This window comes from Halyomorpha halys, unplaced genomic scaffold, assembly GCF_000696795.3.
Source record: "Halyomorpha halys isolate HHAL.00 unplaced genomic scaffold, Hhal_1.1 Scaffold303.1, whole genome shotgun sequence".
NCBI classification, from domain to species: Eukaryota; Metazoa; Arthropoda; class Insecta; order Hemiptera; family Pentatomidae; genus Halyomorpha; species Halyomorpha halys.
This window is the reverse complement of record NW_027115075.1, coordinates 1,369,731-1,397,691: the sequence shown is the minus strand read 5'-3', so window position 1 is coordinate 1,397,691 and position 27,961 is coordinate 1,369,731. Positions and strand designations below refer to the sequence as shown.

At 31.3% G+C, this 27,961-nt stretch overlaps 1 protein-coding gene and 1 non-coding gene across 2 annotated transcripts in view; both read left to right on the top strand.

The window, feature by feature from the left end:
- LOC106681010 (dorsal root ganglia homeobox protein) overlaps positions 1-27,961 on the top strand; it is a 118,618-nt gene that overhangs the window by 58,222 nt on the left and 32,435 nt on the right. The window contains exons 3-5 of the mRNA XM_014421107.3: positions 7,116-7,207; positions 7,734-7,835; positions 20,622-20,735. Of these exons, the coding sequence (XP_014276593.1) occupies positions 7,116-7,207; positions 7,734-7,835; positions 20,622-20,735 (308 nt within the window). The remainder of the gene's footprint in view (positions 1-7,115; positions 7,208-7,733; positions 7,836-20,621; positions 20,736-27,961) is intronic.
- Positions 9,464-9,535, top strand: TRNAQ-UUG (transfer RNA glutamine (anticodon UUG)). Its single transcript has one exon. It is a non-coding gene; the product is annotated as a tRNA-Gln (tRNA).

Below are 27,961 nucleotides of genomic sequence, written 5' to 3'. Positions count from 1 at the left end.
TATATATATATTTTTTTTTTTTTTTCTATGGCCCCTTTTCAGGTCAAATCTGACATACGGAGAGGGGCGTTATCACCCTATTCTAACCACGGTATGAAATGAAGTTTTCATTTCGTGGGACCGCAACGAATTTGGCGGTTAAAATGGGACTATTTTAAATCTACAATAAACGTTATTTTATAGATTACAAACTGCTTATGATTGATAAGGTGAAACAATTTTTTTTTTCTCAAATCCAAGATAAATTGTGAGCTAAGCTGCTCAGAAGGTTTTTTCAACCATAAATTCTAATCCAAACCGTAGGACAAGGAGTTATGCACAAGCATCGGCATCAGCTGTCCCAGATCGAAGCAGGCCTTAATAAATGATGAGGATATAAAATATACTTTAAAGGGGGAGAGCGGGTCGGATCGGGTTGCCTAATTTCATGCTGCTAGCCACACCATCCCCCCGGGACCGTCTCCTCGCCAATGGATTACAGTAATAGACCGGCAAATGTGCAATGTTTTATAATGGCTATTATAGTATAATATATGGATGAAATAGTGGGCCCATATGAGCCTTCTCGCTCGTTCGAGGCGCTATTCTTAGTCATAACCAGATCGGAATCCTTTGAGATGTTATTTAGTTGATGATCTTTCGACAGCATTGAATGTATTTTTCTTATTTAAGGGGCACCTTTAATAACGTTAAGGTAACCTTTAGTCAAGCAGATGAATCTCCCTATTTTTTTTTTTTTTTCAAAAATTGCTTAAGTCAATGTTAAGTTAATTTAGATGACATTTTATTTTTGACACACTAAGCAGGCGAATGAAGGATTTTTTATTAGCGAAAAATTCAAATTGGTTGTTGATTCAATTCAGTTTTTTTTTTTAATGTAGCAGCAAAGGGAAAGTGAAAAATATTAAATTTCTCAACTTATCGCAAATCTATATTCCCGGAAACTTACCCTTTTCGAAAAATTGTCCTCTCTAAGTAAAGTTAATTAGTAATATTGAGTACAATAACTTCTTTGAATAATGTTTTACCTTGATTTTCGTGGTTTCAAGTAGATTTTAAAATTTCCTAACTCTTCGGGTGTTCCAATTATTAGTGGGAATAAAAATCTCTTTCTTCAGTGGCTCCAGTATTGTCTGGTATCGGAACCAAATTTCAAGGTGCCAAAAAAGCGATTTTTTAAAAAAATAATAACAAAAAAACTGGACGGTAGACCAGAAGCTGCCCGCTAAGTTACTAAGTGTTTTACTTTACTCTTTGGACAAATCTAAGTTATACTAACATATATATTGTTTTTTTATATATTTTTATATTTATTCTATATCTATTGTTTATTAATTTTAACATATTTGTTATATTTAACATGTTTGTTGATTTTTTTGTTGTATTTTTATTTGTTACTGAAGTATCTTTCATATATTTTCTCATATCTCTATCACTATTTTATCCATTATTCTGTAAAGGGCACATTGGGTTGAAAGCGAAATATGAAAGGGGAAAATGAAGGGAAAGAAAAGAAAAGAAGAGAGAAAGGGGGAAGGAAGGAAAATAAAATCATGGAAAAGGGAAAAAAATGAGATAAAAAGAAGAAGAAAGGGAAAAAAAGTCATGTTCTAGTATTATAGTTATATATTACTAATGTTTATGATTATTATTGAATACTTGTCTAGGCTTACTTATCGTAAGATTTAAAATATCGTCTGATTAGACTAAAATAAGTATGCTGTGTGACTAGCAACTGAATGTTGGGCGGCATAACTTTGTATTTTAATAAAGTTTTTCCTCTTAGTCTTACCTGAGGCTGGTGCAACGGGCCCAACTTTTTCTTTCTTAATCCGTTCATACAAAGAATAGAGTTCTACGACAGGACATCGCTATAATTAGCCAATTGCATCAGAAGATGCAAATTGAGTCAATGGAGGATTACAGTAAAAAAACGATTAATGAATTTCCACTCCCATTTACAAACAGTTAAAGTGAACTACAACTTGGGAAACCCAACCTCAACCCGAAGACTAAAGCTCAGGCTGTTGCAGGACATGCACCTATAAATTCTGTTATTTATTTTCTCTTCGTCCTTTTTTCAAATTAACTTGTTTAATCCTCTCCCATTAGAGGGCAATTGTTTACGAATGTTGTCATTTTTGTTATTAACTCTACTTTTATTTTATCATATGTTTTTTTAATTATAACGTTGTATGTAATTAGGGAGACCCCCCTGTAATCTACTGTTTAAAAAAATGTAACTGTTATATCAACCATGCAAGTGAACCAGGCCGATCTGGTATCAAATAAAAAAAACATCGCAATAAATAAATATACGCTTACAAATTTACCAAACATATACCAATAGACAATTTGAGATGACTTAAGATTTCTGTCAATATATCTGATCACTTATGGTGTATATATCATATATAATAAATATATATATATCACTTATAGTTCAAGATCTGGAAACATATCTGTCAATTCGTGGCTCGCAAAATTATTTTATTTAAGTCTACTACTTTTATATAAGACAATTACCTGTAGTATAACAGTAACTTGAGAATTAAGTAATCGTTAAGGGCAGTAAAATGATTGGTCTGTCTTAGTAAGTCCCACCTCCTTTTCAAATAACTCGGAATATTACCTGAAATAAACTGGGAAGTGAGGTTGTGTTTTTATGAAATTTATAAAAGAATGATGGGTTTCCAAATTACTAGGAATAAAACCGAACTTGCCTAAATGAAGAAATAACAGGAATTTATGAAGTGAATCTATCTTTGTACTGCCTCAGAAGCGGCCATTGTGAATTCTATCATTGCTACCAGGTTGCCAGAGCCCCTACCTGTGTCAGGTTCAAGACCTCCGACCCCTGCGGTTTCCCGAGCTCCGCTACCCCAACAAGAGGCCGAAGACCAGACGCCAGCGGCAGTAAAGAGCTATTTTTGGTTTATCCGCTAGAGTGCTCCCGTAATCCGGCAGATGTGGCTCCATTAGGGAGGCCTGCTGCCGCGATTCTTCCGCGGCCAAATCCTCTTAGCCCAGAGGGAAAAACTTTCTCCGGTCTCCCCTTCCAACCTCCTCGTAATTAAAACAATCCTCACAATTTCCTCGCCTGTTAAAATTTCAAAACTAGTTACTCGTTCTGTTGGGACTCCGGAGATCGCCCCGTTCTAGGGCTTTCAGGAAGTTAATTTGCTTAGGCGGCTCGAGGATTAGCCCGCCTAACTCCGGCAAAGTATATTTCCACCATCCGACCAGAAAATCCTTCTTTTCATCAGGATTATTATATTCGAGATTATTTTTGCATTTTAATTTTTCATCCCTTCAAGAACTCGTTATTGCCTCAGTTTCGTAAGTAGCCTGGGTATTTTATAGTTAAGATTGCTCTCACACTCCACTGTTAAACTAAATAAAACATTCATATTAAAAAAAAATGTATATATACAATAATAAGATAAATTCTCCTTCTATTTTATGAACATATTCAATTTTTTGTTGTGGTTTGATTCTAGTAAAAATATGTGATATAAAGCCGTAATCTACAAGCGATGGCTATCAAAATTTGATACATACGCCTATCAAAGTTAAGCCATCTCCTTCACATTGTTCATTCTTCGCAATTTTCCTATCAATTCTTTCAGCACTAGCTTTATTCAAGCCCTTGCTTCCACAGGTTACCTCTGATCGAATTAGGACTTTATACATGTTGGTCTTACTGGCGCTGGATATCAAGTTAATTCATACCAAGCTTCTGAGTGCGTACATAGTCAGCTCTGTTATCTGCTGAAATACTTACCTTTTTACTTTTTGCTCTTCGTTTGCTTCCAGCCAATGTCTGACTTCGATGCCACACGTAAAAAATCTCACGGCACAGTAGTACACACAAAAAATAATATCGGGAAAAAATATGTTTGAGTTGTTTTTGAAAGTTTAAATATTTAAAAAAATTATGTAGGCTTATTTAGAAAAAAAAAGTGAATTAGAAGTAATGTATGTTGAAGGGTAAAATTAAAAATATCTACCATCAATTTTTTAAATAGTTATAAAATGTAAATTGTATTACAAAGAATTATTTAATTTATTTTTTCATTTATGAATCTCAATCAAACCCTTAAATATTAAAAAGGATTTTTTTTCTGTGATCATTTTTCTTTACCACATTCATTGGAAATTAATATGGTTTGGATAATCAATTTATCTTTAGGTACATCATTTAAAAAAATATAATATACTAAATTAATCAACTTATATGTTTAATTTGATCCAAAGTCACAATATGTTTATTTTTTACTTAAATGATGATAGTAAAAATAATATTAAAAATTTCATTTAACCCAGTTTAGGCAGAAAAATAAAACATAAAATATGATGAAAAAAGTACTGGTAATCATTGTATCAGTAAAAACTAATTTTCGGAAATGTTGGCACTTAACTCTTTTCAATTTGAATTTTGAGGTGGATGGAAACACACAGTAAAATCTAAGATCCTAAATTTCAGGAATCTGAATTTTATTATTTGTTTCCCCAGAAAAAAATTGTTTATGTTGGTTATAGTGTATATCTTATCAAGAAGTTTTCCTGGACTAATCGGCTGTGAATTTTATAGTACCTATTTGTAAGTCCCATAATGGTAAACCACTATTTTAGTAAAAAAAATTCAATTTAAATATATTAAATTCAAAATTACTAATCTAAAAGTTTAGTTAAAACGTTGCCCAAGCCTGACCAAACTCCTTGCCTTATTTTCATAAAGACGCCCTCTTTAATCGGAGGCTTTGAGCCTTCCCGCTCTCACCGAATTAAATATAAAATACGAAGGACGTATCTTAAAACTTTTTGAAGAAACGCTCCCCCAGCGGTTTTAAAGAATGCAGGAAGAAGTGACTCGTAACAGAATTATCCCGGCGGGTCCATGGACCAATGACAAGGTCCCCTTGCATTTGAAAACAGGAGGATTACATAATTATTTTTAAAAGCCACCCCGCCACGACCCCCATTGAATTTTTATGAAAGGGGAAATGAAATTGGGATGAAGCTTAGAGAGCTTTTCGGAAATTGCTACGGCCTGATGGGAGCGGTGAACCTTAATTTTTAAATTAAATATACCGCTAGAGATGATACCCAAGCAATTAGAACGACCAAAACCCAAAACTGACCTGTAAATAAACTAAAACTCATATCAGATTAGGGCTAGGTCCGTCATGAATCATTTTTAATATTTCACCACCATTGGTCTTTGCAACTCTATTCTGAACAGCTATGTTCAATATACAGGCCTTTGATAATATTATTAAAAAACAGTAAAATAAAAACCTTACAAGTTAATTACTTTAATTTAATAATTAAACGTATGTATAGGCAAATAGTATCATCGATAATTAATTGTACTATAATTAAATGTATTCTCTGTCTGAATTGAATCGGATTTGAATCTAAATAAATAAAATATATAATAAATAAAATATCTCCACTATTTTTATTTGTTTTTTATTATTATTTTTTTTTTTTTATTTTAGTATGTATGAGATCATTCATCAATATTACCTATTGTAATACCTATCAATAAATAAATCTATCAAAAAAAAATGTATTTATTTATTTTTATTGCTTGAGTCAAGAAATAGATTAAATAAAACATTAAGTATTTCCCAGTTCCAGAAACTTTAGGAGAATTAGGGAAATTATAACTGAAATTGATAATTAATGATAAATTTGGAATAAACTACATTTAAATTCAGTTATAACAAGCTGAATATATGTTTAAAAAAAAATTGCCCACTAAAACCTATGAAGAGTTTTCTGATTTAATATTTGGTAAGTCCTGTTTCTTAACAAACGGTTGTGCAAGGGGAAGTGATTTAGTCAAGAATAAGATCAACCGCCAGGTTTTCCCCTATCAAGATTCTTTACAGAGGCTAGGTGTGCCCGAGAAAGGTTTCCAACACAATAGAAATGATTTATTTGGAAAAATAAAGATCATCTTGTAAATGTAAAATAGTCCCATGCATCAGAAAAACTGCTTCATACAATAAATAATGGAGTTAAAGTTTAAAAACCGTGATATATATTATTATACAATAACTTAAATGAAGCAATAACTACTTCATAAAATATGGAATAATGTAATGGCATAATTAAATCGAAGAAATGTTTAAAAATTTTAATAAAAAAAGGTTTTTAACACTAAAATATACAATTATGATTTAAAACGAGAAATAAATAGGAAAGCTCCAATGTTTCAATGTACCTTAATTATTAAGTAATATTATTTCAATATGATAAAAAAATTAATTACTACATAAAGCATCTTTTGGATATTTATTTTAAATATTATTATTTGTTTTAAAGTAAGTTATACAACGAACTTTATTATGTACAGAAATTTAGCTTACTGTTCATCAATTTTTAAAAATTCTTATTGTCTCAACATAGTTAGAATAACTTAATAAAATTCTTAAACATGCCTTTTAGCTATTTTCAAGAATATGCAATACCATAGGGATGACGATATATAATATGATACGTCTTAGTTGAAAAATAATTATTGTACCATTCTATAAATGTTAAATTTAGGCATCATTATAAAGATTCTCAGAAATATTTTCTAATTAAAAAAAATGTTTAGTCTATGGAACGATTTTTTGATTGTTTAAAAATTTAATTAGAAACAAAATCATACTAGCTTAAATAATGATGTGTAAAAAAGTTTAAATAAAGCTAAAAAAAAAAAATATTCAATTATTCACAATACTCATTTTGGTTTTCAATGTTCGATAGGTATTCTAAAACTTAATATATATAGTGCAGAAAATTCTTAAAAATATAGTCTCTGTTTGGCAAAATCAAATTCAAAAATATAATTTGAGTTTTTATGTTTACTCAAAATATTGAACTATGTATGTTAACAATGTACATTTAACTAAACTGGTACTTTTCTCAGTTGATGTATTCTTTTTCATACCTTGAGTGATTATTTTTATTTTTTAGCCTGCTTTGGTGTCATTTATAATGACTATAGTTAAAAAGCATGAAATAATTATTTATCCATAATAACTGCAAACAGATAATTATAATAATACGAATAAATAAAATAAATAATATTCAGTAAATGTCATTGTTTGTTTCAGATACGAGTTATTCCTACCATCCAGCTATCCACGATGAGGCCTTTGTTAGGCGAAAGCAAAGAAGGAATAGAACGACATTTACTCTCCAACAGGTGTGATTTTTATTTTATTTTAGAGTTAATATTAATTGCATCTATTCATGAAACAAATCATGTGTGTAAATAATTATAATTAAAAAGAAATCAATCGGACATTGCCTTCAGTATTAGTCCGCGGGCCTGTATTATTTGAGGTATGAAAATTGGAAATCTGTTCAGCTATTCGCTCTTCTTACGTATTCTGAAACATACAGTCTAATCATATATTTCCTATAAACATTCTTGAAATATCACTTTGAAATTTATCAATAAAACCTATAAATTGGTTAAGTCTTTAGCTCAAACTGCTGTTATATAAGCAAGTTTGACTAAACAAATTTGATATTATCATCTTCAGGATCTGGAGCTCAACTTGATTCAAAATAATTAGAATAATTCGAACCATCAAAAATAAAAATCAATCCTTTAGTCAATCGTCGCGTAAGTATCCCATTATGCTGTTGTTTTTGAAGATTCATATAATTATCATAATCATATTATTTAATATACATAATTAATAATTATATTATTTAAATTTCAGCTAGAAGAGTTGGAGAATGCCTTCGCCCAGACACACTACCCTGACGTGTTCACCAGAGAGGACTTGGCAATGAAGATCAACCTCACAGAGGCTAGAGTGCAAGTGAGTACAATTTCGCACTCTTCCTCAATTTCAACCCCATTAATAAAAATTATGTCAAATTGGCAGTGGTGTTAGGAGAAAAATCAGATGTCATTAAGGACAGTTCGTTGTGAGATCACCGCCGTGCGTGACACAATCTATTATCTCGTAGATTACAAGAAGTCTTTCTATGATTAAGTGATACAAATTTGCGCATGGACATTAAGATCAAATTTAAAATTTTGTAAATCAATGAATAAATTAAAATCTCGTTTCCATTTAAAGTTTTTACCAAATAATATGCAGTACGTATATATTCAATTCAACGATTGGACAAACTGTACGTGTTTGTGATTTTTTTGCTATTAAGATGACTATGAAAGATTTTTCTTTGCCCAAGATTATTTTAGTAGTCTTAAGGTGCTTCAAACATAGTTGCCAAGCACGTGTTGGCTTTTGGCATGATTAGATGGCACTCATTTGTGGAACGAAATGAATTCAATTATAATTTTACTATTATCAATAATTAAATAACATTAGCTATTTATTATATACGAGTCAACACATGAACATATATTCGATAACACAGATTTGGCTTATTTCCTTATTTATAAGATGCTTTACAAACGTTTGGGCTAAATGAATAAAACAGCAGGAGCATTCATTATAAATGTTTGAAAAATACCTACATTTAATTTTAATAATTTTTAATTTTTTTTTATTGCAAAAATTTCTAAACTAAATAATAGCACCAGTTTTATAAATTTAATAAAAATATGCTCTGCAGTTGAAAAAAAAAAAATTCTTGCAAACCACATTACAATAATTTTTTTTATTTTGGTCGTTTATTATATTGTGCTTAAAAATTATCAGTTTAAATAGTTAGTTGTAATGTATAATTGAGTTTTATTGTATTGTATTTACTTGAAAACACAACTTTATAAAATTTAGGAAATAGGAAATTTGAATTTTACATAATCCTCTCTCAAACTTCATTATGGGAGAACGGGAACCACAAAATTCTGAAGGGGGGCTCTGTACATCTTGCTTCAACAAAACTGTTAAAATCAATTTAGTCATAGAAAAATTAGAATTTATTTAATAAATAATGTTTTATTATAATTAACAGAATTTTTATTCTAAGGTTTATTTATTGGTTTTATTTGAACAAAATATTAATCAAATAAATAAATCATATCATAAATCTATTGTACAATCAAATCGTTTTTATTTCTTTTCTTTTAATTAAACAAATTAAAAATAAGATTAATTATCAACAGATTTTGGTTAGTAGAAAAAACAATTAATTATTAAGTATAATTATATTGCTTAGATTCAATTGGGAGGAGTTATTGATAACGTAATTATGAAATTAACTAAAAATTATTATAAAATATATTAAATGTTTTAAAATGCCTACTAGTACTCGAAAATGATAAATATCCATTTCATCTTCATTTTTTTTTTAATTTTGATTATGAAAAAAGTATGTCAGCTATGAAAAATTCTGATTAAGCAATAAATTAAAAACTAACAAATGTTCATTAACTCTGTCTGTTACTGTTAAAATGAAATAAGACAAAAAATTAGATGATTCCAAGAACCCGACTATGGAGGAGTGTCTATTTGTGGCTGAATTATACCAGCGAGGTCCCATGGTGTAATGGTTAGCACTCTGGACTTTGAATCCAGCGATCCGAGTTCAAATCTCGGTGGGACCTGATTTTTTTTTTCTTTTTCAGTTGTCAATCCAGAATGCCCAATTTATAAATAAAATTAATTTTTTTTTTTGTTATTAATTCATAAACTATAAAATCACGTTTTAACGTATAAGGCTAAAAAAAAAAAACCCACAGGTATATTTTACAATTTTAATTTAAATTTCTAATTCATTCTCTAAAAACTAAATTTTTATTTTAAATATTTTCACACAGGGCTTCATTAAAATTATTTTTAATCCTTTCTAGACTTTTCTTGAACAAATTATTAAATTTAGATGGTATAGTTTATTTTTCGGAATAAGGCAATATGTATATGAATTTATATCTTTTTTTTTTCTTCTCCTTTTTATATATTTTTGATCTGAAATGTGCCATAAAATTTGTAGTTGGGCAGGTGTAAACTTTCTTCCGTACTACAATAATTTTTATAGAGGACAAAGATTACCAGAATATATTTTGGTTTAGAATTAGTTAAAAGATCTACGTTCGTGAAAGAAAATGAGGTAACAAAAGGCTTTTGTCAGGCAAATTTACAATCGGATTCTCGAAAATATTCCAGGCCCCGTGATCAAGTTGGGTGTTGTTAATAAAAACAGCAGGGTTCTTTTTGCTCGCTGATTTCGTTTGTTTCACAGGAGTCTATGTCGTCAATTTTGTGGGTTTTACATATTTTACCTGTGATTCCCTCTAACGAGAGAGGAGGCAATTAAAAAGAAAACAATAAAAACAAAAAAATAGAGAGAGAAAGAGAATTTGTGGGCCGGTGTTTTGCTAGACTAACGAGAAAGAGGAAAGGGAGGGGGTTGGTGGAGGACTGAGTACAATACGAGATAACGAAATAAGGCTGAGAACCCCCCCTAACTGAGTTTGCTAACTACCTAGGCTAACTATCTCCACATGCTACTCGAGTTTCGGCTAAGTCTGTTAGCATCAGCTTCAGCAATTAACCCTTGAGCCGTTAATGCCCCACTAATTTCATCTACTAGCTCTCCGTCTCATCTTCTCTGTTTTCGGCTCCTCACACTCCATACCTCCAACTGTTATCATCTACTACCGTCCAATTACTGAACATAACAAACTCGCGTTGTTACCCCTTGCGGTATGCCGTAAAGTTTGTCTTTGATTATTTCAACTCGTTTTTTTTTATTTATCGATCAAAGTTTGGAGTAGAGCATCAGTAGTTGAGCATCAGAGTTGAACTCGTCAATAGTGGGCAGCCGTAGTAAATAGTTCGTTAAAAAGAGGTTTCTATTAAAAAGAATACTTTATCACTGAATGAACCCATACAGGAAAACATAATTTATTATATTCAAAGTATCATTTATTTTAGACAAATATATGTTCGTGAAGAAGAGATAAAAATAGACATATCGCTGGTTTACTTAAATACTAGAAGATCTCAAGATTACTTTATAATTTATTTAGAATTGGATGTATTTCCAAGAGAAGATTCTTTCTCTACCGATGTCATCCTACTGACTATTATTTAAAATAGAGGACCTGACTGCTGAGCACGTTGGAGCGAGGGTCCTTGATAGGTGCTTGGTTCAGGTTATCGGTTCGATTCCCTTCTGGGTCAGTCATTATTTATTTCACATCGGCCCCCAGAAATTAAGCTCTACTTTCACATTATGTGACTGCATGGATTCACGTGTAGGACTTCCAAATGGAGAAATTGTACCATAAAAAAAAAAGAATATTACTCCGTTATTAAATGCACTAACTCTCTGTGTCACGTTATTTATTGTTTATGTTAACGTATATAGTATTATTTATCATATAACTAATATAAAATACAATCTTATGAAAGTTGAAATATAAATATATATTTGATCGAGTAATTATTTTTTTCTAAAAATTACTAGTTCCAGCCCAGTAAACTTTTTATAGAACCCTAAAGGGTTTCGTTGTGGATAGTAAGAAGGATCATTAATAATTATATTTTTTAATTAAAGAATATGTGGAGATATTGCTCGTTTGTTGGCGATTTTAGTTTTTTTAGTTTTATTGTATTTTATAATCCTAGTTTTTTCTTTTATTCTGCGGTATTGTTCTAGAAAGAAATAATTAAATAAAAAATTGTAGTGCGGGTTGTCTTGTTACTCGTGTCTTCAAGTTTACCTTCCTCTTCCAAATGAATAGAAGGCAGAGATGTAAGGGGCAAGTGAAAAAGCTTTTGTTTTACTTCAAGTCTAATTGCACGTCAAATTCATTTTTGACGTTTCATTAGGCTCGAGTGGGGTGCACCACTCCAGGGCCCTAACTCCAACAGCGTTAGCAAAGAAAAAAAGAAGAAAAGGAGAAGCAAACTAAGAAGTGGAGGGTCTTTGTAATAATTGGACGCCATTTTGAAAAGTCATCGTACCTAGGAGTATATTTCTATTCAATTAAGACAAGGGTTCGTTGTCAAGGTACAGCAAATCAGAGTTGTTCTCTTAGTCAGCCATCTTAGCCCTCCACTGTCGAGGAGGAACAAAATAATTATCAAAATAACAAAAAAAAAAACTTTAATTATGTATAATCCACTCCGAAAATATTAATAATGTTTACTGCTGATCATAAATAAAAAAGAACATAACAATTATGATTATAAATTAATTAATAAGATAAAACTTGTTAAACTACTACTTATTTGTTAGTATTAAAGCCAGTCAGAACGCACGTGAAAAGAATCAGACCGCGCCGGTGGGGCGGCCGTTGCCATGGCAACACAATAACAAATCACTGCCTACTTCAGGTCAGCCATCTTGGCTCTCCTGTATCTACCGGCCCCTTACCTGGGGAAAGGTACATTACATTTGGCTGTAAAATATACAGTATTTTTTACTGTAAAATATTAAAATTACTAGAGGTATGTATATTTTTTCGGTTCAGTAGATCCTATATTTGATTTATAAAATTACAAAATTATTAATATAATCATATTTAACAAAACATTAAGTTTCTGAATTAATAAAGTACTATAGCGGCAGTACTACTAGGCTGTACTTTAGATCATGAAGTGTTATCTTAGTTAATTGATAATCTCTAATCAAGTCGGTGCCTCGGACTTACTTAGATATTTCAGTCCTAAAGAACAGAGATGTCCCCCTTCAAATTATTATCTGCACAAGTTTATGAACAACGAGCTAGTTGAAATCATTAACTTATTTATTATTTTGAGAGTAACGAACATTATAAGAGAAAAATTAAACATTTACAAAAGATCCTTTTCTGATTTCCGATTAACAAAATCATCAATTATTTCTTAAAAGTCTATTTGTTTAAATAAATCAGTTTCTATCCTCATCTGTAATAATTTGCGCAATCATTCTCCAAGCAACCGCCCAATTTACCTTTAGTAATTTCAGTTCCCTACAACAGCAGTTCCCAAATTGGGTTCTGCGGCATCCTGGGGCTCTCCAGGCTACGTTAGGGATAACGCAAGATAATGCAACTTTCTCAAAATATAACAAAAAGAAAAATTAAAATGAAACTAGTCATTATACAGTGCATTCCACCATTTACTCTGTACTGTAATTCTTCTTTTCCAACATAATCAAATGGCTCTAAGGACAATTGTCCCGACTTTTTTATTTTTTACCAAAAAAACTCGACAAGGGTGCCGCGAAATTATTTTAGCCCAGCAAGTGTGCCATGAAGTTTATTTATTTTTATTTTTTTGACCGAACAAGGGTGCCTTGGCGAAAAACGTTTGGGAACCGCTGCCCTACACCTTTTCATCTGTGAGAATAGGCTGTTCACACCCGATACCCGGTAATTTAGCTTATGATCGTAACGACTGACACACACACTTGGATACAGAGACTTGGTTATTTGAAATCTGTTGATCTTAAAACGTTTATTTCCTTAGAAAACTCTGATTCGATTTTTTTCTCTATTGAATTACTTCCCCTTTCTTTATATTTCATATAGAGTTAAGTGAAAATAACTAAAACATTATTGAAGAAAATTGAATGCCCTTAAATTTCTCACATACAATGCTCTAAGTGATATAACCTACCTTTCTCCTATAATTACTTCTGCGCCAAAATTCCAGTAGTTTTCGTTTTTATAACTTGTACAAACTTATAGTTTTTTATCTTAGAAAACCTTGAAGTAAATTCTAGCCGTCCAGCCTTTTCCGTTTACAACTCCCGTATTGTGTTATAAATTATTGAAAAATAAACAAATTTCCAGTGTTAATCATGTTAATGATATGTTCAGGATCCATTTTGTACCTATAAAGTTAGACATTTTATTTATATTAACTTTGCCGTAAATATAGAGTTAACATAATTTTGTAAGTTTTGACTCTACAAACTGCTACAAAACATGGAAGAATCGATAAATAAACTGCTTTCGATCGACAAGAGATCGCGCGGAGGGCGATTTGGCCGTAGGGGAGGGGGCCCGCTGTCACATTAGATTTGAAGTGAAATATATCCCTCCCTCAGAGCCACCCGATACCCGGCTACCTCAATTTAGTTTAGATCGTTAATAAATGACAAGGAGTGCTTTATAATTCCGAGCACTAAGGACGTTAAGGAGCCAAACTCATCAAAGGGAATACAAGAGTCGCCCCATCGTAGATTTTATTACTTGACCGCTTTTATAATTATTATCTGGATAACCCCTCGCCAGTTTTTGGATAATTCTGTTATTCGTCCCCGCTCACTCTTCTATCCATTAGTTCCTCTTCTGGTTCTCCTTTTATGTTGTTAATTATTATGTTTAATCGAGTCTTCCGACGTCACGCCGGTGGTTCTTCTGATGGTTTAGTGTCTCATAATCGTATGATTGGTCTTTGTTAACCCTCTGTGACCTCATCCCTCCATTTTGGTTCTAACTCTGATTAATCATGGTTACTATTAACGAATGACTTTTTTAAAAAAAGAAGTTTTAAATAAATCAATTTTAAATGTCCATAAAAAAATATATTATTTATTTTTTTTAATAAGTATATCAATTCATCTTACTTTTGCTGCTTAAAAAGGAATAATTAAATTGAGATGATACATCATGTTTAGGGAAAATTCAATTCAACATTGTAATTTAGTAATCATCACACCAAGAGTAAGAAGCTACCGTCATCTATGGACAAGCTTGCTAACTGCAAAAAAACTGCAAAAATCGAAATAAAAGATGAGCTGAGAATCAAATAATTTTCTTTTGTTTGCTGAAAGAAAATACAGCATGAATGAATAAATTCATACAGTAGAAAAAGTGAGAAGAGGATGAAGGAAAAGGAGAAAATTAACTAACTGTCCAAAACTTACTTCACTCATCCTTAACATATCGCCGTTCTAACCACTATTCATCTTCCAGGCTAAAATTGTATTTATCATATGGCATTACAGCCCCATCAATGATTATAATGCCAAATTAGATTAGATGAACTGCTTTGGAACGATGTACTATCTATAATTGGTTAGTCTTTTTTTAAATTATTTAAGTGAGAAATGCTGTCTCTGGGCTCCGTTTCTGTGCTCTTATGTTTTAAATCTTTACGATACCTTAATTGACAAAACCTAAAGAATCTAGTCTTGGAACCTGATTTTATTCTATACTTTCAGCATGATAGTGACACCAACTTCAAAACATAATGCGAAGATTGCGAACATAGTCCTCTCCAATATTTCAAGCATGTAATTATATTGTTATTATTGTGTGTTATGGCCTATTGTTGTGATCTAAAATAGGATTTAGTTGGAAGACTCTGAAAAAAAGGCTCTTAGAAGAATCTAAGAGGAGGAAATAACCAACGATTCACCGGTTCTGGCGATCAGAATAGAAAACAAAATTAATCATTTAATGAAAGATTATTGGCACCACATCTCATATCAACAGGCAGTTTTGAAGTTCTGCAAATTGATCCGACATATGAAAATTTTCAATATCTTTTTTTCTCGAAGTACATATTTTATGTTTGGTATTTATTTGATTGGTGCAGCAATAAACTTTTTCTTTTTATAAGGATATCTTCTCTGACAGCTTTCGAATAAAAGGAAATAAAAGAGATTAAAAAAAAAAAAGAGAGAAAAGAAATAAGGTGTAAGTGAACAAGAAAGAAAAGGTTAAACACATCTATAAAATACAAATCGGACGTTAACCAGGCGGGTAAGACAGGAGAGGGATGGAATTGAGTAGAGAAATCGAATCGAGCTCCTTTGGACATGAACGTCTGTCCGGGCTCATATCGTCGATTGAAAAAATGGCCTAGCACTTCATGTGGGGTAAAGGCTGTTAGTGTCCGCTTGTCTTTTTGGACAGCCGCACCCGCTTAAATTCAATTCGACCCTGACAGCGCGGGTTCTCCAGGGGTTCAAAAATCTCACTCCTCCCTATTGCGTTTCAGCTTCCTAAGGCCTCCCCCATCCTTCTTAGTGCTATTGCCGGAAGGGGTGCGGCCATTAGGCTAATCGTTTCTTGACCACCTTCTAGGGGTCGCTGGTGGCGAGAGGTCCTCCTTCCACGTGGAACTACTTAAAAAGTTATAATCACCAGCTGGTTCACATGTAATAGAAGTCTGTTACATCTTAGTTCTAAATGGTTTCATTGTGTATCAATACCCCTCACCTAATACTAGCTGTTCCATCCTTAAAACCAGTTTTGCGACAGTTAAAAGATTTTACTAGGTTTCGTATGGGAGTAATACTGATCAACAGACATTCATAGTACTAGGTTATTACGTAGGCTAAACATCACAGGATAAAAGATAATGAAATCATACCATTGCCGAGTAGAAGAGTATCATGTATCATAATGAATGATAAAACATAATCTAAATCTAAACTAGGGGGTCGAAGATTGGTGTCGTAATTGGAGGATTAAGGTAAATTCCAACAAACCCATCAATCACCTTTACCCTTCGTCGTAAGCCTACTAACTGCCCTACAGTTTCATTTAACGATGTTACTGTTACCCCTGTCGAACAGATCCGCTACCTTGGACTACATTTGGACAAGCGATTAACCTGGAATCCTCACACCAGACTGAAAAGACAGGAAACCGCACGTCGATTTCGACTATTATAGCACTTACTAGACAAACGATCTAAACTTCCAACACATTACATAAGACTGATCTACATGACTGTAATTAGGCCAATCTGGACATATGGAGTTGAACTTTGGGGCTCCACTAAACCTTCGAATTCCTCTCGTATTCAATCCTTACAATCCAAAATCCTTCGTAAAATCCTCAATGCTCCTTACTTTGTCACAAATAAAATCATAAATAAAGACCTTAATGTTCCCTGTGTAACCGATCTAGCCCGAAGCAGATATCTCTCCTTCCATTATAAACTCTAACCACTCAAGCCCCTGAGTTTCTAATCTTGCATCCTCTTCCATTCCTGACAATCCTCCGAGGTACCTCAAAAGAAGATGGCCACGAGACTAGCTAATGTAAAATGTCATTAGAGTGCTACCAATGTGTAGTTTCTCTACACGTCTGTAACACTCCAATTTAACTTAGATCAGATTTACTAAATGTATTATAATGTACAGTTGTAAATAGCAATAAATAAATATTAAAAAAAAAAACTAGGAGCACATGCCTCGGGCGCCATTTAATTTAGAATTCGATCAATTTTTAAAAATTTAGAATTAATTTTCAGTTCAAGGCAGAGATGGGCAAAAATTTGCTATAGTTGAAAATAATAGCTAAAATTGCCATGGATACTCCCCTTATTCATGAATGAACCATTGATAAAAAAATATCGTATCCATGACACTTTTAATTACTAGTTTCTACTATTGGTAATTTTCGCCCAACTCGGGTTGAAGAGCTCAGTGGATCGGGAATTATTTATATAATAAGTAAGTAATCGTTTTACTTTTTTGTGTGCTTATGACGTTAGTGAGTTAGTGTTGAGAACTGCTAATATTTATTTTTAAAAATGTTACCTAAATTATTTCTTATATATTATTATTTTTTTAAGCTTGCTTTCTTGGAAAATTCTTTGTTCCGGCCTGCAAATTATAAAAATACCCATTAGTTTCAAATATAAATTAATATTTTGTTTCAAATTTAAGATTATAATAACTAGGTTCTAATCATTATGCACCAATCCTATCTGAAGGTTTTTGACAAAATATTTTTTTTTAAGGATGTTCACTTACAAATATCGTTTAATTTTTATTTTATCGACAAGATTTAAAATTTAAGGTTGTATTTATGTTACTGTAATTATGTGCTAGCAAATCATAAATTAATTACGAATCTGTAGGGATAAAAGATCATAATTAAAATTATTCAACATTTTTGTGGGTAGTCGTAAATAAAAAAAAAAATAGTTATAGTATTCTATTTATTAAGTGATACACTGAACAATATTAAATGAAAGAAGTATATAAATGATGAATTAAGTTCTTTCTTGAGCATGACATATGTTCATTTGAAAGTTATGTTATGTTTGCAAACCTGTAAAAATACAAAGTTTACATTCAGGAAAATATAAGAAAATAAAAATACAAGGTTTCCACGAACAAAAATAAAATTACTGCACTAAAAAAATACAAGGATTGAACATACAAAAAATATAACGATTGCTAAAAGCACAATGATTAACAATTTTGTTTTATTCTGAAGAACATTTTTAAGACTTTAGTGAATATATTTGTTATTCAACTTCTAGTTGTTTGGATCGTTCATAACTAGGCAGGATTTTATTTTTTATTCAGAAGTGCTGAAGGTCTGCGAATTTTTTCTTCGATAAAATACCATTTATACGATCATATTGTATGAGATAATATTTAGCTATGTTATTTGTAAATATAGCTACTATGAAATTCGTTTCGCTAGGATCAATCAAAATTAATTACTAAACGAACTCTTGATCACGAACGTGGTAGCAGAGCCTAATAATCGGATTTGGTATTGACTATTGCAATATGGAGGAGGAGGGATACGCTTGTTTTATTGCATTTTCAGCGAGAGAGTCCTAATTGAAAGCAATATTGAAAAACAACATTTACTCGTGTTTGTCCGAATCATCCTTTCACCGTTGGTAATTCGTCATGTTTATCGAACCGTTCCGGGACCGGAGAGAATCCTCTATCTCATTACCCTCCGGATATTTAAATCATTTTATAAAATAAGAGGGACCCCACCATCAGAGTAAATAAACGACTAATAAAGAGGGGTTGATATGATATCGGGAGGATTATAGAGTAGTGTAGAGAGAGGCCGGTGTACAGTGTGTACACTGGCTGAGTGGCTGATAGCAGTAAACCGATAGATTGGGCCCCTTTGAGGGCTAATGGGGCCCCTCTGAGCCGAGTGGATGTTGGATGTATCCCGCAAATCAAACGGCACAATGTCATTAACATAATCACATGCCCGAAATCAAAGGGTCTTCAGCGTATACTGCACCTGTGCACTCCAGGAGTCCCTCTGCAAATGTCGCCCTAGTCAAAGTCAGGGTAGTTCATTCTGGAATGGGGAGGGGGGAGTAGGAGTGTAACTCCACTCTGGGCGTATCCGAGATATAGTGCGACATTCAAAGCATTTAAATGAACATTGCCATTCTTTACATAATTAATTCTCTTAATAACACAAATGCATTATTCACACTCAAATAAATAAATCATGATACGCATTAATTAATATTTCGGATTTTATAGTTTTAATATTCACTGATAAAAAAAATAATGTGGTACATATAATTAATTCAATTTAAGCAATTAATAAAACTGTAAATTATTTTAAACTAGCTTTGAATCATTAAATACTGACATAAAAAAAAATTATTGTCCGATAGGAAAATCAAGTTATTGCAACCAAATTTTTATTTATCTTAATAAAAACCGTATGCATTTAATAATCCAAACTAATAACTATTTCGGTAATATATGGATTTTTAAAGCTGCACTTAGGCCCTAGGTAGAATATTTTTTTAGGATCCATTCAAGAGAAGGAGCAGTAGATATGTATTTTTTTCTTCTATTTCTCAATTTTTTTTTTAACTTTTATTTTTCAAGAAAATTTAATATGATCAACCTCAATTAATTTATTCATATTAAAAATATTTTTTAAACATTTTCCTTAAAGAAAAGTAAAATAAACTCTCAAAATAAAATATATAATAATACCGCAGGCCTGTCAAAAAACCTTCCCATTCCCCCCCCCCCCACGCCATCCTTCTCACAAAAAAACAACCTCTTTATCATCTCCCGAGCTTAGTCATGTGATCGTTTACAATATAGTGTACCCATCTACATGAGATAGCACTCGTGCTAGACGTTAATCATGATATTGCTGTTATAATTTGAAAGAGAACATTTGTACAGAGCTTCTAATTAGTCTAGTTGCTCATTACTGGAAGTGGCCTGGATGCAGGTAGGCAGATCAAAGAGGAGCGAGTTAGGGCAGACGTCGTTACCCGAGGGCTACCTAAAAGATACCCCGCTTCCAGGAGAGCTATCTAATGACGTCATTACGAGGGTGTAACACTCGTTATACTTTCCCTTAAGAAAACAATCTCATTTTAGTCTCTAACGAACATCCCTTTCTCATGTCCTGCCTATCTTCAGGGGAGAATAAAATCTAGATTTAGAACTGCAATTTCCAAAATGTAAACAGCTGCACAAAAAAAAAAAAAAAATACATCTACCTAAATTATTTCTAATTAAATATTTATGTATATTTTCTAGTTGGTAATCTCATTGTACTAGACTAGTTCAAAAATTCTGAGCTTAGTATGAAAACAAAAATAATATTTTAGATGTTACTCTATCTTCCATAACATCATTTTGTTAAAAAAAAAAATTCTATTAAATATTGTAATTAGGGATATTAGTTAATAATAAACAATAACACGTTGCAAATCCCATTTATTACAGCAAAATGGAGTAAAGCAGTCTTGATCCAGCCTTTTTAAAATTTAATTAATTTTACTTAGAAACACTGTAAAATTTAAATAATATTTTTTAAAAAATGATCCAAGTATGTATATATGTATATATATATATATATATATTAGGACCTATATTATTAATAACATATTTTTATCAATAATTATATATTAGTGACCATTTATTTTTTTCATTCCTTCTCTTACTTAAATTAGAGTCTCAATACTTCCTCTCGACAATGGTTTCAGGTGTGGTTTCAAAACAGACGTGCCAAGTGGAGGAAGGCCGAACGGCTCAAGGAGGAACAGCGAAAGAGAGAGGAACAGGAAAGAGACGAACAGCCCCAGGGGAAATCTGCACAGGTAACTAATTCGATTCTATAACAAAAATATTTATGTGATATTTAGTTGTAGTTATAACGTTAGAGGATAACTTGGTTTTATTGCATAAATAAAAGATTTTTAGATATTAAAATGAATTTTTAGGGCGAATAAATATTTTTCGTGATTAATACTGATTATATTATAATGAATTGTTCTCATTAAATATTTCATTATATAGTATTTCGATAAGCCTTAAAACAAATCCGAATTTTTGAATTCTCTTTTCCTCAGATTTCTTTAAAACGATCAAATTTTAAAATAAATAAATAATGTTACCCTTTTTAAAGCCATTATGAACTAACATATCACAAATTTATTGCTGAATATATTCTCATTCAAAAAATTTGACTTTGCAATGCAACTTTACATTACTCACCTAGTCATTAGTGATTCGCTCTCGCCGTTTAGAAACTGAAATTTTCATAGACACTTAGAAGTTCGGGACCAAAATACAGTCATAGCAATAAATTTCTATTAGACATCTCTTTGCGCAAACTAATTTAAAAATACAAGTTGAGAACAAGATACAGATGGGCATAGTGTTCTCCTTTATATCCTAGTTGCAGTTAAATCAAATAACTCTGTTTATTTAAACAGACAAAAGTTCATTGGTGGGCCATCGGTAGCCGAGAAAGTTATGGTGTCTACACAAGCAGCCTAGTAACTACAGAGGAGCCGGTCCGAGTCTGACCTAAGGGGGACCGACTATTATTTCGTGGCGGTCCCATAGAATGAAAACATGACCCTCCCACCATGGCTAGATGGAATGGTAATCTCCCTGTTGGTCGGAAGTGACCAAAACAAATAACAATGTTCCAGTTGGGAAAAAAATAGTTCATTTGTGGAAGCATCGTAAGGATATTTTTTTTTCTTTCCATTTCGAATTATTCGTTATTACAACGGTATGTTCGTTTGTAAGATTACAGGTTTATATTTAGAATTTAAAATAGTTAAGAAAATTCAATAATAATATAGGTAAATATGTTTGAATTGTGGTGTTAGATAAACCAAAACATTACTATATTCCTTTTTCCCCAAGATCCACAAAAATACAAATCAACAGTCGGAAAAAAAGTAATCAATGTATATATCTCTTATAAAATACAAATCTGAGTTTTCCTAGAAATAAAATTAGGCATAAAACTAATAGAAATTAACACTTAAGAAATTTCGTTTATATACTCGTATATTGAGCGATCTTAATAGAGTAGTTCCACATAAATCATTCTTATAGCACATCGCCAGTATTTTTGAATATTAAGTTATAGCAGCACTTCGTTCAGACGGATTGAAGTGCTCGTCTATGTATTCCGAATATATCTGTATGTTAGTAGGAATACAGGCTAGGGGAAGAGAGGAAGATGAGAAAATGAATAATTTATAGATAGGGGGCAATAGAGGAGAAGAGGTGTAACTCAGGGGCTAAATGGGAATATTATGCCGTACGTGGATAGGAGGTGCTCCTATAAATCGGCTGGATCGAAGGCCGGCTCCCTATCTAATCCAAGGCGGGGCCCCCCTGATTTATTCGCATGGAAATGAGATAAGGACCAAACAAGATGGGGCCCGGCCAATGGCGCCCAATTCCCCCTAACGGTCGTTATTTACACCAGTCCTCCACTTTTTTATACAACCTCTCCAAACCGATTTTCTTTTCATGGGATAAGCCCTGGAGTTGATTTATCCTCCCTCCTACCACTTCTTCTCTCACTCTATGGCTATGTATGGCCTGGCTATGTCTCTATTACTGGTAGCTTGTTTGTTTCAGCAGATATTGTAAATAACGACGTCAATAAACACGACAAGAAATATTGTAGTGAATATAATCTAGTAAAGAGCAAATGTGTAGTTTAACTAATGGAACAATATTAATCGTTCTATTAAAAATTAATTTTATCGTCGGTTTATTTTATTTTATGAAGATATCTACCCAGTCATTTCTGGCAGTTTAACGATAACTCGAAATGCCGATCTTACGATTTATACTATTTATAGAAATATATACTTAATAGATTTTTATAGTGAACAAATGTTGAAATAATTGGACTACATCGTGCAGGAACGAACCAATCCACATAGTAACCGAACTGAGAAAAATTATTAATAATTAAACAGTTTACAAACGAAACGAAACGTGTAGTAACCATTACAATTATGAAAAAAAAAAGTTCAACTAAAAATATACTAAAAGACTTATATTCTTTTCTAGTTTAAAATTTAATGGTGATATCTTAAAAAATGTCCGAGGAAAATATTTTTAATGGTTTACGTACATTTTCAGTTAAAGAAGCTCATTTCCAGGTTTCGGAAAAGCCCCTAATTGATAAAACTAAAAAATTAATTTTAAAAAAACTATAAATGATTGGGCAAAAAAAATTAGTATGTATTATCAAGATAGAAACGTAATTAATTCACGTTTCATCAAAATACAGAAGCACATTCCCGGCTTCGGAAAAGCCCCTAATTGATAAAACTAAAAAATTAATTTAAAAAAACTATAAATATATCAAGATAGTAATGTAATTAATTCATAATATATAAAAATCGAAGTGGGTGTCAAATTAATTTCTTATCGGGTAATTTGTCAAGTGCTAAGTCGAAAACGACGCATCTCTGATAATATGTCTTTAAAAATTTTGCAAGAATTTTTTTTTGTGAAGAATTCAATTTATTATTATTACATATATATAACACAAAACATATATATTTTTAATTCAAATTTTCTTTTTCTCATAACTTTTTTCTTATATTTTCTTGGGGATGTGGTGTACATGTGAAGATATCATTTTATTTTATTTGATTAAATATTAATACATTAGGTTATTAATACATTAGAATAATAATACTTTTATTATTATTCTAATGTATTAATAAATTCAATAAAGATACAAAATATTTTTTTTAAAAACTAGTTAAAGCTTATCAACGTTTTCCCCCTCCCACTTTTGCAGGGATTCGTCAGGGCTGATCGCGATACAAAATTTGTCTTCTAACTTTTTGTATCAAGATCGGCACTGACGAAGCCCTACAAAGTAAAAACGATAATTAACATTAAATGTTTGTTTTTGCTATTTTGTACCCTTATTGAGCGCCACCCAGGCAATCTTTCTACAGTTGCAATTTACAAATATCTTAAAAATGTTTTCATTATGTCGGTTCACCCGTTTTACCCCTTATTTGTCAATATATAACTACCAATCTTTTTATCAATATTTACTTATCCAATCACATATTTATCAATATATCCATTGTCCATTATGTATACAAACTAAGGAACAGAACATAGTGCTATAGGTAATGACAACGAGGATGATTATGCACAATCCGTTTCCATTGGTTCTTCATCCCAATCAAACTGTGTAAGGGGGATCATTAAAGGCAAGACGTAACCCAGCAATCGGAGTAATGTAAGCCCTATGATTTATACACCTCCCCCTCCCTCCAGATCCGAAGACATTCCCAAGACTAATAGAAGACCCCGAAGGCGATGAGGTGACGAGGATGCGGATTAATCTAAGCTCCGGAGGATGCCGAGGTAATTATTAATAACCGGGGCACATCTGTGAACCCAATCGGCATTAGCCAATCCCCACTAGCGTAATATTGTATAACAGCCCTTCCCTTATCAGTTATTGGTGATATATAAGGTAGTTTTAGAGATAGTTCGGTTAGGTCGGCGAATAGTTGACATAAAAGGGAAAAACTAATAAATAGTAATAAATGATAAAGATCAAAGACATATACTAAGTACTACTTTCCTAAAATAGAGGAAAATAGGTTAATTCTTTTTACTGAAGTTTAAAGGTAAAATCCTATTTATGATTTACAAAATCATTGTTTTATAATTAAACTATTAAAATTTTTTTTTAAATATATTTTGTTTAGTTTTTTAAGTGGAATTATTATTTTTTATTCAACTCGTAGACATCTTTTGCTTTCTTTATTAAGTTTAGAATTTAAGATTTTATGTGGCGTTTTTTTATCTTTGTTTTTAGTAATATATATTTATGGTTATGAGCTTTATGTTAACTAAAACAAATAAATATAATTAGTTTAAATATAATACACTCTTCTAACTTCTTATCTTCTTCTGTGAACATTGAAGTTTCTAGAAATTATTCATTTTTTGTTAATTTCTATTGAGTAAGTGATAACCTTAAATTGGTTATTAGTAACCTTGCACTTCCAGGCTAATGACTTTTTATTTAATAACAAATTTTTATTTTTTATTATATACTACTTTTTATTTATTGATAGATATTACAATCTGCCACACAGTCGTGGGCAATAGGTAATAGTGACGAATGATCTCATACATACTAAAATAAAATACATAAATGAAAAAAAAAAAACTGTCTAAAAAAATTCTAACAAAAAAAAAAAAAACAACTCTCAATAACATATTTAGTAACATAAAATAACCACTGAAACAACATAGAAATATATTCAGACAAAAGTTTTTCGCTTGAATTAGGGAATGTAGTGAAAGAAACTAACTTTCTTCTTGGTTTGCGTTAAATCAGATGAGCCATTTTCGTAATAAACGTGTCGGGGGAATTTGCGCTTATGTAAGCAAAAATAGAGTCCAGAATGTAATTTTTTTTTAAAATTATTTATTTAATGTAATTTACAACTGTACAAAATAATACAATAGGTAAATATGTAGTATGTTTCATATACAATTGAAAATCTTGGGAAGGAACCATCCATTGGTGGTACTTCAAACATTAATTTAAATTAGAAGGTCCCGTGGCCATCTTCTTTTCAGACACCTCGGAGGATTATCAGGGATTGTTAAGGATGAAAGATTAAGAATTAATGGGTTAGGATGGTTAAGGAGTTTAGAATAAAAAGACGCATATCTGTTTTGGATCAAATCTGCAACGAATGGGATGTTAAGGTCTTTGTGAATGAGTTTATTTGTGACGTAATAAGGAGCATCAAGGATTTTACGTAGGATTTCAGAATGTAATAAAATCGATTTTGGGCTAACTAGATAATAACTCCCACAAAAATCTTGAATAATTGATCCGATTGACAGTTCGATTGATTATGCCTGTATACAAATTAAATTTGTTACTTGATCTCTAATACATAAAATGTGAGTAACAATTTTTTTTTTTTTCATTTCCTACATGTAAAAGCTTACCTGGTTTTAGTTGTGAGAAAGCAATTGACAAGACATTTTTCACTTTTTGATTGAAACAACTTTGTCTTTCCCCCCTCCCCCCCCTCGGAGTGATGCCCAACCTAATCAACCTATATCTTTATTTAGGTAGTATCCAAGACCTTTCAAATTATTGTCTTTATTGCTAACTTACTTAATTATCATAAACTATTAACTTAGTTATAAGTCTTTATTCAGGATGGCCAAACTTAAAGTAAACCATCATTTTACAAAATGTCTTGGGTCAAATTAAAGTAATTTTGTTGATTTTCGGCAGCCAGACTAACAGATTCAACCTTAGCTCAATAAATTCTGATAATTTTGATGTTTGGATTATTTAGATCGTTTGGTTTAGTTGAAGGAGGCAAGGTTTTGGCAGCAAAATTAACACTGGTTTTATTTATTTGTCAGTATTCTTTACTGTTTTAAACATCAACTTCTTTTAGAAAAATATTTACTAAATTTAATAATTAAATGTTCTTCGTTTTATTTTCCCGAATGTTCCCTATTGATTTTTCGATATTCCCGACGAAACTATTAGGGTAGTTGATAATTATGATTATCAACATATAGTACTTTACATTTCCCGGACAATTAGGAATAAGCCATAGACAAGAAGATTAAGATGACAGATTGCCCTCGGCACACACTCCACACCTGACTCCTTGCTTTATCGCCCCCTCGGGAAAGGATTCTGGATTGCGAACCCTTTCCCCCATTAAACTTTTCAAGAAGAACATCTGTTCCAAACAGCAAAGAGAATAAATCCCAATAAGGTTATAATCTACGATTCTTGTAAGTTAGAAGTTTTCTCCGTTTGAATCATCGTTTCATGTAATCTTCATACTTCCGTTTTGATGGAAAGCCATTTTTCCAACTTCGAGTACAGCTGCAATCCACTTTTCCAACTTCCCTTTGTCACTGTTTGTTTAACTTTCTTTCCCCGTGGAAACTTTTGCAGTAATTTATTTTCTCGAGGGTCGGGGAATAGCGGTATGAAAATGCTGAAGTAAAAGCAAAAGTATTTTACTCGATTCATTCTTTACGCCATCTTCCTCATTTTATAGCTGCAATCTTATATATCCAAAGTATCAAAGTTTTCTAAACTTTAAATTACTATAATATAAACCATTTCGAAAGATTTATGTTTTCAATTATCAAAATATAAAAACAATAAATTAAAAAAATCTGTTATTAATTATTTCATCAATATAGATTTTATTTTGTCTTGGAATAAAGGTTTTTATCAAATTACCTCATTTTATATTAAATCAACGAACTCAATAATTAATAAAGGTTTTTATCAAATTACCTCATTTTATATTAAATCAACGAACTCAATAATTAATAAAGGTTTAAAACCTATTTAACAGTAGCTAAATATTATCATTATTATTTACATCGTATTCAAGCACTTAATAATGATCATATATCATTTTTAAATTTAACTATAAATTACAAAAATGTATACCATAAACTTCTCTGGTTCTGTAAGTCCATTATTAGGTAGTTTTCGCGGTCTGTTGAGAAAATATTTTATTGAACTCCCAATCACTCAAAATTTCACGTATTTTATTTTTGTGATTAATATTACAATACTATTATGATAATTTATTGTATTATTATAAATATGTGCATCAATTATATTATGAAAACGAAACTTAGTACTATAATTACAACAGTTTATAGCTTCATATAAAATATAATATAATTTATCAACACCTACTAAAGTTAAATATTTATAACAATTAGCTAGAACTATTTTTTATCTAGAACTATTTTATTATGAAAACGAAACTTAGTACTATAATTACAACAGTTTATAGCTTCATATAAAATATAATATAATTTATCAACACCTACTAATGTTAAATATTTATAACAATTAGCTAGAACTATTTTTTATCAGTTACAATTATTCGCGGCTATAACCTTTTTTAAGTCAGTTTCAGTTCCAACTATCATTTTATAATTATTAAATATTGTTATTATATTTTTTTTCACTAATATTATAAACGCTAATATTTTTTTTTCCTAA